This window comes from Mizuhopecten yessoensis, unplaced genomic scaffold (genome assembly GCF_002113885.1).
Source record: "Mizuhopecten yessoensis strain PY_sf001 unplaced genomic scaffold, ASM211388v2 scaffold716341, whole genome shotgun sequence".
Classification (NCBI taxonomy): domain Eukaryota; kingdom Metazoa; phylum Mollusca; class Bivalvia; order Pectinida; family Pectinidae; genus Mizuhopecten; species Mizuhopecten yessoensis.
This window is the reverse complement of record NW_018480068.1, coordinates 881,709-898,241: the sequence shown is the minus strand read 5'-3', so window position 1 is coordinate 898,241 and position 16,533 is coordinate 881,709. Positions and strand designations below refer to the sequence as shown.

The 16,533-nt window shown below is 35.2% G+C and overlaps 1 protein-coding gene across 1 annotated transcript; it reads left to right on the top strand.

Annotated features, from left to right (window-relative positions):
* The first annotated feature begins 115 nt into the window (after window positions 1-115).
* LOC110443341 (methionine aminopeptidase 2-like) lies at window positions 116-14,011 on the top strand. The gene is made up of 12 exons (XM_021487517.1): window positions 116-272; window positions 2,239-2,343; window positions 2,687-2,746; window positions 4,779-4,884; window positions 5,475-5,580; window positions 8,539-8,594; window positions 9,353-9,534; window positions 10,166-10,260; window positions 10,885-10,981; window positions 11,341-11,444; window positions 11,814-11,929; window positions 12,277-14,011. Exons 1-12 carry the CDS (start codon window positions 131-133, stop codon window positions 12,527-12,529), a joined length of 1,422 nt encoding a protein of 473 aa, XP_021343192.1. The 5' UTR covers window positions 116-130; the 3' UTR covers window positions 12,530-14,011.
* Window positions 14,012-16,533: the final 2,522 nt, after the last annotated feature.

The following is a 16,533-nucleotide window of genomic DNA, read 5'->3' as shown; positions in this document are numbered from 1 at the left end:
AATTCATTTGCAAGATAATTAAAAAAAAACAATACAATATAGTATCTTTCAGAAGAATGTTGTTCTATGGTTTTTACTGGATTAATATTAAAAAATGAAAATTATTCTGATAGAGATTGTCAAAACAAGCATGGCTGACGTAGTATCCGTGGTAGAAAAGGAAAAGGAAGAGCATGGCGATGCGCCAGCTGAGAATGATGACATTGTAGAAGAGGGTGGTCAAGCCGACGCACCCAAGAAGAAGAAAAAGAAGAAGAAAAAGAAAAAGACAGGTTGACAAACTTGGCTTTACCCATTGCAGATTCGTGTCCCATGATCATGTTTATATAAGACGATTGCGATAGCTAACAATTAGGCTAACAAGTTATATATATGTTATCAATCATGATCAATAACATTAAAAGTGCTTAATCGAATTGTCGACATTTTTACTTACTTGACGTCACAGGCCATCCATTTTACATTATCTTATGTATTTACACACTCACTGATTCTTTTTATATTTTTTCCAAAATTTGCCCAAAAATGCACATATGCGATCACATCCACATGTACATGGGAAAGTCAATGGATGCACAAGGGAAGCATTCTGTTAAATAGTTCACAGGCACTTGAGTTTAGCTTTAAGAAATAAATATAATCACAACGATGAAAAAACTAATAACAAAAACAATGGACTGGTCCGTGCAGCCACTACACATATTATAATATAAGGTTTTCCCAAGAGGTGTGCGGATCAGCCGAAATCTTGTTTGGCCCCCTCCCTTTTAATTATTTTTTAAAAAAATCTCGCATAGTTTTACGGATATATATACATATACATGCTTTCTTGGTAGTTTTCACTTTATATTATTTATACCCATTGGTATACCAAACATGGGAAAAATCACTGTTTCATAGATTCCACAGTCAATATCCCAACTTTAAGACAATAGCTAAAAATGGAATGGCTTTCATGGTAGCTGATTGATATATCTTCAAATGAAAGTAAGTGTAAATATTCAAAGCAATAAATGCTACGAGTAACCATAATTTGGATGAGAAGTACAAAAACAGCGATACCAAAAATTGTAGGCTTCCAATGTGAAAAAATATGCATTCAATTTCCAATATTCGGCAGTAGATGATATTAATTCAAGTAAGCATTCTATCAATTTTAAAGATTCTAAAACAAAATATGAATGAAAAAAACCACTGAAATTGTTCAGAATAGGCTGTTTACAGTTTATATATAATTAATTTAAAGAGATGAACTAATGTTTGGAAATTGTGTTGTTTATATCAAAAAGTATAGCAGTGCTATGTTACAAGAATGAGTATCTTTTGTGACAAAGTATAACAACACATGTCTAATATAAGCATTGGGTGACCAATTTCTAAGCCCCTTTGATGAAAATTCATCAAATATCAATGTAAGTGAAGATGAAAGTGGACCGCTAAAAGATATACAGCAGATAGATATTTGTTTAAAATAGTTCATGTTTTTGATCAGAAACTACATTAATATTGATAGTGATATGTCAATTTGGTTTGGTTTGGTGTTATTTTGTTTAACATCCTATTTAAACAGCTTAGGTCATTTCAGGACATGCCTCCATGTGTGTAGTGTATGCGTGCTTGCATTTGCCTTTGTGTATATGCTTGACTTCTTGTGATAGTGCGGATCTTATGCCGGCTTTATAGTGCTATCTCACTGAAATGCCATGCTGAAGGTTCCAAGCATAGAATTCCGCCCGGTCACATTATACTGACAATGGGTGAACCAGTTGTTACCATTCCCCTTAATGCTGAACGTTAAGCAGGGAATAACAAGTACCATTTTTTAAGGACTTTGGTATGTCCTGGCCTGGGGACAGACATTGCCTCCCTCTCCTGGGCAAACGCTCAGCATTCAAGCCAAAAGTGAGGTGTTGCCAAGCAAGGTGCCTGGAAATAAAAGATAGTTAGAAGTAAAAAGAAAGAAAAAAGATCCCAAATATTGCAATGGGCGCAGCAGATTTTTTTTGGTCGCTTTTGTGTCCCCAAATAGAGGACACCAAAGCAAATTCCCAACACTGCAGGGGGGTCGTACATAGTCGCCTCCTACGATACATGCAGTGGGTAACAGCAGGTGTATTCTTTTCCCAATTCCCCACCTGCAGGGGTGTGATATGTCAAGTATATTCTCAAGTATATCCCATATATATAATATTTTGTCGTGGAGATTAATTAAGGGAAACCGCACATTATCTTTTGTAGATGCTGAAGCTCCAGATATAGAGCAGGAAGGAGGGTCTACGAAAACTGTTGATGACATCACAGAAAAGTTAGAAGGACATACACTCAATGGAGAGGCTGCTGAAGGTCAGTAGTTGATTTGCTGAAAGTGTTAAGATCGTGTGACTTTAAATCGCATTGATCCATCAATATATATTATATATCATAATACATTATCAACCATATTTCAAAAATACTTGATCTTTTCCCACGGGCACCCACAACCATAAATTACTAAATATTACATGTACAGTGCACCAATTCAGCAATGACATAACAAATAGCAATCCCTTCATTTCTATGATTCAAGAGCTTTATGTTTGAAATATCAACTTTCAGATCAATTGTTTACTAATATCAGTAATACCTAAAACTTGTGTATTACTTTGCTGTATCACTGACATGAGATGAAACCCTGTTGTTGTTTTAGGTGAAAGCCAAGCTGGTGGAGAAGCTGTTGCAAAGAAGAAGAAGAAAAAGAAGAAGAAAGGTAGTAGTATAAAATTTAATATATAAAACTATATTGTCTTTATTGTCTGAAAATATTGTTTGCAGAATTCTGTGATATAAAAATTGAATGTTTTGGTTGGATGAATGGATTTATATATACTTACCGAGACATTAGCATATGGATAAACCAGGTCTAGTTTTGGTTGGATGAATGGATTTATATATACTTACCGAGACATTAGCATATGGATTAAACCAGGTCCTGTTTTGGTTGGATAAATGGATTTATCTGTGTGACCAAATATATATATATACTTACTGAGACATCAGCATTTGGTTTAAACCAGGTCCTTTGACCTGAAGTAAAAGGACATTTACAGAATTATAAATCCAACAACAGTAATTCCTGATCAACTTCAACAAAAGTATAGCACATCTTTAGATTTTGGGGGAAATGTAGTTTATTACAAAAATTACTTCAGATTCATGATACTTTTTAAGTCAATTCAAGTTCATCCACTGAAGTTATTTCATGAATTGTAATTACTGAAAGGTCAATGTGGACTTCATCTCAAGGTCAAATATAAAATCTCAACAGAGTTGAATTTGCTTGTAGTCTGCTCTGTCTTCAGATTTATTTATTATCCCCTCGCAACGAAAGTTCGAGGAGATATAGGATTCCGCCCACACATACATACGTATGTCACACTCTTTGTCATCGCTCTACTGACTTATTCCTCAACAGAATATCATGAAACTTCATGCATGTTTGGTATGGCAATGCCTTGAACAAGTTTACGTTTCGTGCTTCTATGTTCAAGGTCAAGGTCACTTACTATTTTTAGATAAAAAATTGTCATCACTCTAGCAACTTCATTACTCAAGTGTTTGGTACAGTAATGCCTTGGACAAGTACACGTTTCCGTTTTTTATCTACCAACATCATTCTCAACAGAATTTCATGCAAATGTTTTGTGTGGCAATGCCTTGGACAAGTTCACATTTCTGGTTCCTATATTCAATGTTAAGGTCACTTTAACTATTTTTAGAAAAACATTATCATCGCTCTGTTGAATTCGTTCCTAAACAGAATTCATGCAAATGTTTTGTGTGGCAGTGCCTTGGACAAGTTCACATTTCTGGTTCCTAATTCAAGGTTCAGGTCACTTTAACTATTTTTAGAAAAACATTGTCATCGCTTTATTAAATTCATTCCTCGATGCAATTTAATGAAACTTCATACAAGTGTTTGGTATGGTGATGCCTTGAACAAGTTTGCGTTTCAGGTTACTGTGTTAAAGGTCAAAGTCACTTTTACTATTTTTAGGGTAAAAAAACTTTGTCATTATTTGAGCGACTTCATTTCCTCTTACATATATCACAATGTGTGAATGTGAGGGGATTTGTATCACTTATGATGCCTTGTTATATTTATTCATATAATTGCTCTGCACTCTTCCATTGCAATGTGTGGAAATGCATTAAGTGTTGTGAGACTATATCACCATGTGCTGTTTCAAGGATTTCACAAACTGATATAAAGTAAAGCACAATATTCAAATAAAATAGCATTACTACATTGAAATATTAAGTAGATGGTGGTGTGGTCCTATGAGGTCCTATGACATGCTTTGCTGTCATGCTTTGTTGTAGGACTTCAACACCAAAGGCTGAAACATTCATTTCTTAAATAAAAACTTAACAAATAGTTTACAAAGCATGTTCTTATTAACTGAATGCTGTACATATTTGACATCACAGGTGCCGCATCATTAATACTACCATTTACTCTTTTTCTTGTCCCACCATTAAAGAGTTATTTGAAAGTAAAAAAATCTTTCATATATATTTTGTTAAGATTTCGAGAAGATTTTGCTATCCTCCTTAATTTCCCTGATTGCTTTACATGCCCAGGGTATTTAAGGGGTAAAATATGGTAGTTTAAGTCCATAAAAACAAAATTAATCCTGGGAGGTAGCACATTTTGTTCAACAAAAACAACTACATGTGGCATGTATCTAGTGTTGTAAAATTTGAATTCTCATCATACTGGAAAAATTATTACTTTTCAGGAGGAAAACAGCAAACCGACCCACCATCAATACCAATCTCTGAACTGTACCCAGACGGTAACTACCCAGAGGGAGAGGTGACGGAATACCCGCCACTGAAGGATGAGTACGTTATCCAAACAGTGTCTCGTACAATCTTAGTTCATAATTATATAATCCTAGGTTATTGTAAGGACTGAAAGAAACAAAAAGTTAGGCCTAAAATGTAACATATATTATTGCCTTAATCTGATTGACCCAGGATAAAAAACTACTCAAAATATTTTTTTGAAAATTTGAAATTGAATTCAAAAGTAGCATTCAAAAGATGAAATCATGGTTTTGAAGTGTTTACAACAAATAAGAACAGAAAAGCAAATATTTTCTTTGCTTACTAACCAAACTTTACACCCTAGGTCAGGTATATAAGCAAACACATTTTGGCTGTTTGTGTAGTTCTGTATTTACCTACATGTTTGACATGAATGTACATTTTAACCAAAGTTAACTGATACTCTTTGCTTTGATTTAAAGTTTTAAATTTCAAGGCTGCCAATCAGAAAATCACAAACATTTGTAAAGAATAGTATGAGTATATGAATTATGGAAAGAAACATTGATTGATAAATATCCTGTAATTTGAATGTTTCTCTGAAAATATTTGAATCTCGCCAAAAATATGAGTAAAATGTTTCTGACTTTCATTCATCATTTCAGTCGAACTGCCAAAGACAGATTCACAAATGAGGAGAAGAAGGCACTGGATCGTGCCAACTCGTATGTGTACCAGGAGGTACGACAGGCAGCCGAAGCTCATAGACAGGTAGGCATCCTTACACCAGTGTAAAAGTCACTGAAAATGGTAAAAATACACTTGTATGTAGACAAACAGGCTCATACACAGGTAAGCATCCTTACACCAGTGTAAAACTCACTGTCAAAATATACTGGTATGTAGACAGGTAGACATCCTAACACCAGTGTAAAACTCACTGTAAAAATACACTGGTATGAAGACAGGTAGACATCCTTACACCAGTGTAAAACTCACTGTCAAAATATACTGATATGTAGACAGGTAGATATCCTTACACCAGTGTAAAACTCAATGTAAAAATACACTGGTATGTAGACAGGTAGACATCCTAACACCAGTGTAAAACTCACTGTAAAAATACACTGGTATGAAGACAGGTAGACATCCTTACACCAGTGTAAACCTCACTGTAAAAATACACTGGTATGAAGACAGGTAGACATCCTTACACCAGTGTAAAACTAACTGTCAAAATATACTGATATGTAGACAGGTAGATATCCTTACCCCAGTGTAAAACTCAATGTAAAAATACACTGGTATGTAGACAGGTAGACATCCTAACACCAGTGTAAAACTCACTGTAAAAATACCCTGGTATGTAGACAGGTAGACATCCTTACACCAGTGTAAACCTCACTGTAAAAGTATACTGGTCTGTAGACATGTAGGCATCCTTACACCAGTGTAAAACTCACTGTAAAAGTATACTGGTCTGTAGCCAGGGAAACATCCTTACACCAGTGTAAAACTCACTGTAAAATTACACTGGTCTGTAGACAAATGGGATTACTTCCTCAAATTATTTTGATGATGATACAGAACAGTTCTTTACTTTGTGAATTGTCCTTGAAAACATGTTTGTGGTACAACGTTTTGTTATTTACAGCTGTTCTGCAAAGTTGAACATTTACATGCCTGGATAACGAGAAAAAATGTACACCGAGAGCTATGAGGTTTAACCATTCAGTTAACTATGACAACTACGGTAAACCTCTGGTCAGTTCGAATCGGCGGATAGTTCGAACACATATTTTTTTCAATAAAAACAATAATTTTCTAGCTAGTGATAGTTCAAACTCTGATCGACCCTATTTCGGATAGTCCGAACTTGTCAAATGAAGAACTTAAAGTAAGATTTTTTTTCGGCAAACTCCATTGAAAGCTCGCGGCGATCAGCCCCGGAAAATGCCAATACTTTGATCAACAGACACATTTAGGGTAATGGGTTGTATGTGTAAGCATTGCAGTACAGCTGTGACAGACAAACCATAAATATATGTCACAGATTTTAGCGTTGATTCATTTTTTTACATTGTTTGAAAAATACATAGTGCACAAGACCGCCAATTTCAGTTTAGGCCCCGACAATGTATAAATAACATGCGATCAGTAGAACTGATGTCACGCTGTATGGCAAACTAAGAAATCGCCTGTGTATTGTCAAATACAGTGTTAACTAAGCATTTTGATTATTTAATTGCGACCAGACATCCCTTAATTATTGCCAATCAAGGTATTACCTGTAAACGTGTACCCTCACACCAGGTAGGGCAGGACACGATGTCGCGGTAGGAATCGGCCGCCCAGCCATTGTGAGTGACGAGATTAGCATTCATGTCCAAGTCGAAACAATCCACAGGTGTCCCAATTAGCGATGGGTAATTTTGAAGGTGTCAAATAAGTTTGGTAGGTATTAGGACTATATCACTTATATTTTAAAAGCAGACATATTGATGTTCTGACCTAATTTTACTAACATATAGACCTATATTTACTGTACAGTAGCGCTTTGTAAAATCAACAGGTTATGTAGACTATGTTTTCAATTTATCAAAAGGACCATTCATTACGAAATAATATATACAATAGTTTCTGATTCAAATAAAACCTAACCACGCAAAGACTCAATATTTAGGTCTCTGATACAAGCTACTTAGTCTAACTTCTGTGTCACAAATGTTTCAACGAAAGTTTCGGGGCCTACACAATGGCCTCTGCTTCGCAATAACGATCATAATTATCACGAAATGAAGAAAGTTTAATGATCAATTAACATTGAATTAAATAATATACTATCATTTTACCCATTTATAAATGTGCCATTGTTCTATGCCAGGCCATCGTTGTTACGTATCACCTTACATTGGATATATAGAGGTATACTCCGGTGAAGAAAATATGTCGGGTATATGTTTGTGACTTGATTTACACTTTGCCGAATTTTTTGCCGATAATTCGAACTCACGCTTATTTTCTGAAGCATAATTTTGTATAATCCGAACAGGTTCATCAACATTTATTTAATTTCGTTCGAACTGACCGAAGGTTTACCGTACTGTTGAGACTCTTTAATCTAACTACTACTTGTCCAGGGGCCTGTTTGTTTTTTGCAGCACAACCGGTTTGTTTGTTTTTAAATGTAGCATTTTCAGGTATAAGTCCTGCAGGCGGACCTGCAAATATTTATGCTGGTTTCGCAAACCTTTGTCAAGGCTTGCCTGAAAGCAGCATCAGATTACTAGGTCTGACCTTATTTCATAAATGAATTATTCAAGCTCTGGTCCAATCATCTGTATAGCGATAAACGAAAGTGTCCATTTTGTCTCACCATCCGGCCAGTGATTAAAGAGTCAGATTTCTCTTTGGTATTTAAATATATTGCAATAATTCAGCGACTCTGGTGACTAGATTCACAAAGCTTGCTTGTAAGGTGTATACAAGGCCACTTTTGTTTATCGTGTTCCAAATGGTTGGACCAGAAATAGGGATGGATCAAGTGATTCAATCTGGTTTTCTGGCAAGCCTTGGCAATGTCTTTCAAGGTCTTCAATAAAACTTGCAGCTATGTCAGTTTTCATCCCTGAAATATTGCATTTTAAGTATAAACAAACACATCAACGTGAACAGGCCCTGGTGTATCTAGAGGATGCAGACTCTAATTTTATCTCCCTTTGATTTCAGACAAGAATGTATATGCAGAACTACATAAAACCAGGAATGACAATGATCCACATCTGGTATGTAACCCACACTTGGTTTCCATCTCACCTTAATTAGTTATTGATGAAAACATTAGGATGTAACTGTTTTCATATATCTCTGAAATATGTTTTTTTCGAGGATATCTAGTTTTCAGAGTATTGCAAAATAAATGATGAAAGACAAAGGCTTTGATAACACATTTGGTATATTTGTTGTAGATAGTTTCTCCTTTATAGACATAAAACAAGTACTTTACTTTCCAATAAGATGGACAAAAATCAGAATTAATAGAGTTTCTTCAACAACACAAACATTTTTTTTAAATCAATAATAACTAGTTGGATATATAGTTCCTTCAAGACCAAAAATGTAATCACCATCTATTCTCACCGGTTTGGTAAGTATTACACAAAACTAAGTTTTCTACAGTCAAACATCAGCATTTGGTTTTAAAAATATGCAATTGTCTTGGTTTGAAGAAAACCAACTGTACAATATGATCCTATGTTGGTCTGTAAGTATTAAGCATGTTTGAGTTAGAATCTGTCAAATTATTTGTACAAGTTGATGTACTTCAATCCATGCGGCACTGCATGCTAAAGTTAAATATAAGAAGTCTTTATGGAAAAAAAATATTTATGATTTACTGGCTTAGTTCATGAAGGAACAACTTTGTTGTATCTCCAAATGTAAGAATCAGTTTTATAAGGATCTCTCAAATATATGTTTACTCTAAGACAGAATTTTATATATGATTATTAATAGTAAATAAATATGAATTCCTCTTTTGCAGTGAAACACTTGAAAATATGGCGAGGAAACTAATTAATGAGAACGGCCTAGAGGCGGGACTAGCCTTCCCGACTGGCTGTTCCATTAACCATTGTGCTGCCCACTACACACCAAACGCTGGTGACCCGACGGTCCTGCAGTATGATGATGTGTGTAAGATTGACTTTGGCACGCATATCAATGGTAAGTCAACTGCTATGTAATGCCTTTAATTTCACAGGATCTACATTTTACAGATTTCTCCTGGAACAAATTTTACAGGTTCTAAATTTCACTCAACACCATTAAAATCAGTAGACCAAACTTACTGAGGGGTAAGAACTTGACAGGTTTTATTGTAGGATGTTTATCCTGACAGGTTTTATTGTAGGTTGTTTATCCTGACAGGTTTTATTGTAGGTTGTTTATCCTGAAATGTATATCTGTATGTATATACAATCCTATCGTATGTCTGCTTGGTAACTGGATTGTGTAAGATTGGTGGCGTTACTTGTCATTTATGACCCGTCAGTGAACAAGGAAAGTAATTCTGTTGATCATTAAGTCACACAGGTTGACAAGTGTATAGTAGTTTCTGATTTCTGAATAAATTGTACTTTCACATTTGATAATTGTAAACTTCCATAGTGTTAGTATAAACATTTTTTATCAACACAAACAAATTGTAGACTTGCAGAAATATTTTACGAAGAGAAAATGAAAGTTTAAATCTGTTTTGCCCTGGGAAGTAAAAGGGCCAAAAGTTACTTTCGTTCGACCAAGAAAGAATTCCTGATTAAATCTTTTGATAATATGTAACTTTGTTTTCATACAGGACGAATCATCGACTGTGCTTTCACTCTCACATTTAACCCAAAGTATGACCGGCTCAAGCAGGCAGTCCAGGATGCAACCAATACAGGCATAAAGGTATTCCCAATCTTGGCTAACACTAACTCTCACTCTTACTCCTATCCTTGCCTCCACTCCTACCTTGCCCTCACTCCAACCCTTTTCCCTCCACCTCTTCTTTGCCCTCGGCCAAACCTTACTCCCACTCAAACCCTCGTCCTTTACTAAGACCTTGCCTCTACTCCAATCTTGGCCTCACCAAAAACCTTGACCTCAGTTCAGCCCTTGCCCTCAACCTAACTCTGCCTTCACTCTAACCTTCACCTAAAACCCATAGTATGCTGGCTAAAACATGCATTACAAGATACAGTTTACTAACATAGGGATCAGAGTATTCCTCTTTACTCCCAACACACACCATGCATTTTAAATGAAACTGGTATAGCAAATCTATGAAATCATACAGTCTAGGAAAAAAATATTCACTCTGATACCATACGGATGACTAAACATCCTTTGTGATTGTGATTAATGCAACTTATTTACACTAGAGGTAAAGATAATTCTGCTTGAATTAGTGATTGACTCTAATTATGAATGAACACAGAAAATATTGTTCCCCCTCACAAAACATTATTTACAAAATCAATCATTACATTATTGTTAGTAGAAAATTTAAATCTTAATGTTACCTATCTTCAGGAAGCTGGCATAGATGTACGTCTCTGTGATATTGGCGAGTCCATCCAAGAAGTAATGGAATCTTATGAAGTGGAGTTGGACGGAAAGCAATACCAGGGTATGATACGGAAAAATAACATGTTTTATGTGTCTTCGTTAATGAATACAGAACAAAAATTGTGTTTCTTGTGATGGCAGGGACAGTTTTGAACATTGGCTTGATACGAGCCTAGAATAACTGTATTCATGGTGGTTAGGTTATCTAGGCTAATCTTAAACTGTCTGTAAAGAAACTAAACTAGATTCTCTGCAATGATTTCCAGTCTCCTATTAAAAAAAAATACCTATAAACAACTAACTAGATTTTCAGGGATTTCCAACATCAAATTGCTTTCTCTAACAAAAACATAACAAATCGTTTTACTTGTTTTGAATGTGGGCCATCTGTGATTTAAGTTTTATGATGTTTAATTTCAGTGAAAGCGATCAGAAACCTGAATGGCCATTCCATTGGGCCCTACAGAATACATGCCGGTAAAACGGTCCCCATTGTGAAAGGAGGGGAAGCCACCAAAATGGAGGTAAGTGGAGTGAGAAGTAGGGGGCCTTACAACTTCAGACACATTGATGTAGAAAGAAAATCACCTCTGCTTAAACAAAATGTAGCACTTGTAGCTATTTGGTTTTGTTTCTTTATTTTCTGTGACTGTTTCACAACATATTAGAAGTTGTAAAGTGTAAATTGAAATTCAAACTTTTATGTGGATCATTATGTCTGACGACTATCTAGGGTCTTGTTGAAATTAAATCAAGTCAGAAGCAGGCATTGAACTTTAAATTAAGTTGTATCTTTTTACAATATCGGGTTTATGATCTCGGATCAGAGAAGAAAAAGTAAAATTGTGTAAAATTATGATTTGTGTGCTGATTTAGTGGCTGTTGATTTGTAGGAGATGGAGTTCTATGCAATCGAGACATTCGGTAGTACGGGCAAGGGGATGGTTCACGACGACATGGAAACCTCTCATTACATGAAAAACTTCGAAGTCGGACATGTTCCTCTCAGGTTAGTAATGTTTTCAAGATTTTATCATAAATTGTCTTTTCGAACAATGACAGATATTTGCTTTGAAAAAGATAGTGCTGTGTTATCATAGTTTTGTTCCTTATTTTGTGTAAGTAATGGGCATATTTTCATTGTGCACATCCAAATGTTGTTGCTGAAGTTGTCCAAACGATAAATAGATGTTGGAGTAAATTTGTAAACTGATGTGCAATTCAATATGATCGGAAGAACAAAGAAGACAATATTCCATTTTCCATATCATCATAAACACATTCTCAATCTGAATAACTTTGGTGACTGATAAATTCCTGACACTGTTGTAAAGTGACCTTATTTTGTTTTTGCAGGGTCCAAAAATCTAAGCACCTGTTGAATGTGATCAACCAAAACTTCAGCACGTTAGCTTTTTGTCGTAGATGGTTAGATCGGCTGGGAGAGACCAAATATCTGATAGCACTTAAGAACCTATGTGACGTTGGCATCATAGACGCCTATCCTCCACTGTGTGACACTAAGGGCTGCTACACAGCACAGTTTGAACACACAATACTGTTACGGCCCACCTGTAAGGAAATTATAAGCCGAGGTCCCGACTATTAAACCCGTATGGAAGTTCTTGGTATAGTGCTATGGTTGGGATGATGCAGAGATTATAGGTTGTCCTTACCGGAGATAACTGTAGTGCTGTGGTGAAGATTGTGCTGAGGTCAGAGTGAAGCAGACCTCTACATTTACACTTGTTGGAGAAAAGTGTAATTATGTCTACGAGATTTAGAGCTGCTGATGACTAGGACAAAAGATTTAAGTAGGTTGTTGTCCCAGCAATCTTGCGGATATCAAGGTTGGATTTTAATGATATCTTGTCCTGCAGAAAACTGCTGTATGCTGAATCACGATATAATGGAGAATTCAGAAAGAAAGAAAGTTCCTTTAATTTACTTCAGTTTTCCATTGCTTGTTGCAAATAAATCAATATATAGAATTTCCTAGTTTCTGAAGTACTGCCAGGTGCATTGGTGCTTTTGTATGCTAAATTACTTCATGGATGTTCCAACAAGTATACCAGCTGTTTTTGAGGACCGTTTTAGGAGGATATAATTTAACTGTGAAACCAAACTTTACTGACACCAAGGAAGACAGAATTATAAGTTCAGATATGACACAATTGCCATTAAAGGCAAGTGTTTAGGACAGAATTAAAATGGTGATTAAGGCTAGAAATTTATTTGGGATGATTCAGGATGTCTTTAATGTCAGGTTTTACTGTCAACATTACTGCGCTCCTCCAATGTAGCGTTTAGATCACCCTCTAGATGAAAGAATTGCCCAGGAAGAAATTTATAACCTAAGTGTAAAACCTTGTTGTACTGCCATCATTTGTCCAGAGATTTTTTAGCATTTTTAAGGGTTTGGCGATATATTGAAGGAAACATATAAAAGAATTCTTAAGAAAAAGATAAAAGGGGACAATGAGTTTATGTTGGTGGTAAGCAAAGTGGAAAGTGAAACAAGGGGAATTACATTGAGATTTCACTGTATTTACCAATATTTACAAAACAATTTACAAATGTCTTGAATGTGCTGTTACTTGGGAGTTCACTGGGGTGTGTACTGCAGTTATTGGAACATTTTACCTCTATCGACCAAAAACGATATTTTTTCCCTTTGGAAGTTTCTTTAAGCTCGGAACACAATTTCTTTTAAAAGTTCAATAACATGTTACATATTATGTATAAAATGTCATTTTAATCCTGTTGATGCTTTATTATCCAGACAGAAAGCTTAGTAGAGGTTTAACCTGTGTTTAGAACTTGTGCTGGAGTGTTAAATGGATTATTAACCTGAGGATTTGCCACTAGTGATCACTTAAAAAAAACAAGGGATCCGGAACATCTCAATTTCATGGTTTTGCAACAAAGAATGCTCAACTGGAAAAGGCCCTGTTTGAAATTAAATATTTTAATTAATATTTTGTCCTACCCTAGTTCTAATTTAAGATGTTCCATCTTCCCTTACAAGTAAGATGTACTGTGAGTGCTCTAAAGCTACCTGTTTTTGATATTAAAGAGAGAAATACACATACCGATATTGAGTTCTTTTATTTTGATGTGAAAATGCAAAAAAAAAAAAAACTGTTGTGAACCTTGTTACTCTGATCTTTGCAAATGTGGAAGATTTGCTTCACAAATTTAATATTCTTAAAATGAATTTTAATAAGGATGTAATTATAAGCTATAGGTACCAAACATGTCATAACCGTGATTCCCTTAGTTGTCTCCCTTCAAATGTATTCAATTAGCATTGTGAAATAATTTTGAATTACTTCAATCTTATTCAGACAATATGTTTTAATTAGGGTATCATACCCTGTATCTTCAGATTTGTAGATACATATTGGTGGTTTTAAAGTTGCAAATTAAGTTTCACTGGCAACACAGAGCAGAACATGTAAAACAAAAGTTAAGACCTAAAATATGTATTTGCCATTCTGAAAATCCTGGGGGAGTGGGGGCTATCTCTTTTCAAATTCTGATAATATCTTGCATTCAAAATTGCAACAAACACAGTATATGGGTCAGTTTGATATCACTTTATCAAACTTTTAACTTAACATGTGTAACATCGTAGTTTCATGTCGGTTCGATTGTCGTATACAATTCCTTGTTATGTCACTAGAACAAAAATAGAAAGAGTATCGCCCATTCAAAATGGAGCATGTTTAGCATATGAATTTCATTCAAATATGCTGTTATTAAGACTACCAATTACTTAACAGAAATTTAAAAAATCCTTACCTGAACAAGAATCTTAATGTGAAACTTTTCTGCAATGGATGTATCCTTAATAATGTCTCGCCTTCAAATGAAGGGAGACATATTGTATCAGTACTGGTTCTTCTAATCGCAACTTGTCTGGGCCATAACTTTTAAACTGTTAAAGATGAAACTTAAGGTAAGTCTGCATCACCAACAGAAGGTGTGCAGTGCACTGGAATTAGGTCACTGTGAACTTCACATCAAGGTCAAATAAGTGCAATATTTTCAGTAAATTTTTATTCGGCCCATAAATTTTAAACCGTTAAAGATATCTTGATCAAATGAAAAGTATACCTGCATCACCCACAGGTATGCTGTGCACTGGAATTTGGTCTCATGCCCCACTATATGCAGTGTTATGGCCCTTTGTTTATTTTTAATACCAAAATTTGTCCACAGCATAACTTCCATGTTATTTCACCTACGTTGACCAACCTTGCTATAGTTATGCATCTTGGGGAGTAGGAGTGTCACATTCTTAAATTGGGTCTCGTGCCCCACTATATAAAGAGACATGGCCCTTTGTTAATTTTTTTATACCGAAGTTTGTCTGCAGCATAAGTTCCATGTTATTTCTCCCACGTTGACCAAACTTGCTATAAAATAATGAGCCAATAGAGGAACCAGATTGTAATAAGATGTGTGATAATTCCTATTTTCATATAAATGTAAATTTGTTTATAGTCCGTAGCTGCCAAAACTTAACCATATTGTTAAGACAATAAAACCAGAATAATTTAAAAGTTTAATGGTTTAGAGTTTACACACCTTAACCTTGATGTGACCTTTCTATTCTACCAAATATGCATATTGGCTAATAAGGGGAGACATATGTTTTTGTTGACAAACACAAATTTCTAGTTGTGAATTTTATTTATCTAGATGATTCCAAAAGTATGAAAAAATCAGTTTAGCACAATATTTTTCTGGTTTGTGTACATTCACTCGGTCTTAATTGTAATGTACTGTTTTAGAAGTGACGATATTTGTTCAAAGGCCGAAGCTGTAACAAAGTAGGGCGTTAATTGTACAGTGACAGTCTTTGATCATTACTATTGATGCCTGAATCTGAGATTTTTAGCTCACCTTGCTCGAAGGGCCAAGTGAGCTTATGGCATGGTGCGGCGTCTGGCGTCAATATTTTACTATAAACAACTTCTTCTTAATAACCGCAAGGCCTAGGGTGATGATATTTGGCCAGAAGCAAACTGGGATGAAGGGCTACCAAGTTTGTTAAAATAAATGACCTTCACCTATATTCTAGGTCATGGGGGTCAAATATGTTAAAAACTTTAAACAACTTGTTCTGAATAACCAAAAGGCTCAGGATGTTGATATTTAGTCAGTAGCATGCTGGGATCAAGGACTACTATGTTTGTTAAAGTGAATGACTTTGACTTATATTCAAGGTCACAGGGGTCAAATTTGTTTAAAATCTTCAAACGCCCTCTTCTGAATAACCATGGGTCCCAGGATGTTGATACTTTGCAAGTTGCATCCTGAGATGAAAGGCTATACAATGTGTTCAACATAATGACTTTGTTCGACTTTCAATCACAGGGGTGAAATGTTTTTAAAAAAACCAGGTTCTTTTGAATGAATTTTAATCATAAATACTGATATTTTGCCTGTAGCTTTATTTTAGATCACTTTTAAGGTTACAAGAGTGAGATTTATACCAGGTGAGCGATGCAGGCCCATTGGTCCTCTTGTTATAATAGAACAGTCTTGGTTACAGGTCGACTGAAAAATCCAAGGGTGTATATATTAAAATAGATAGTGTCTTTT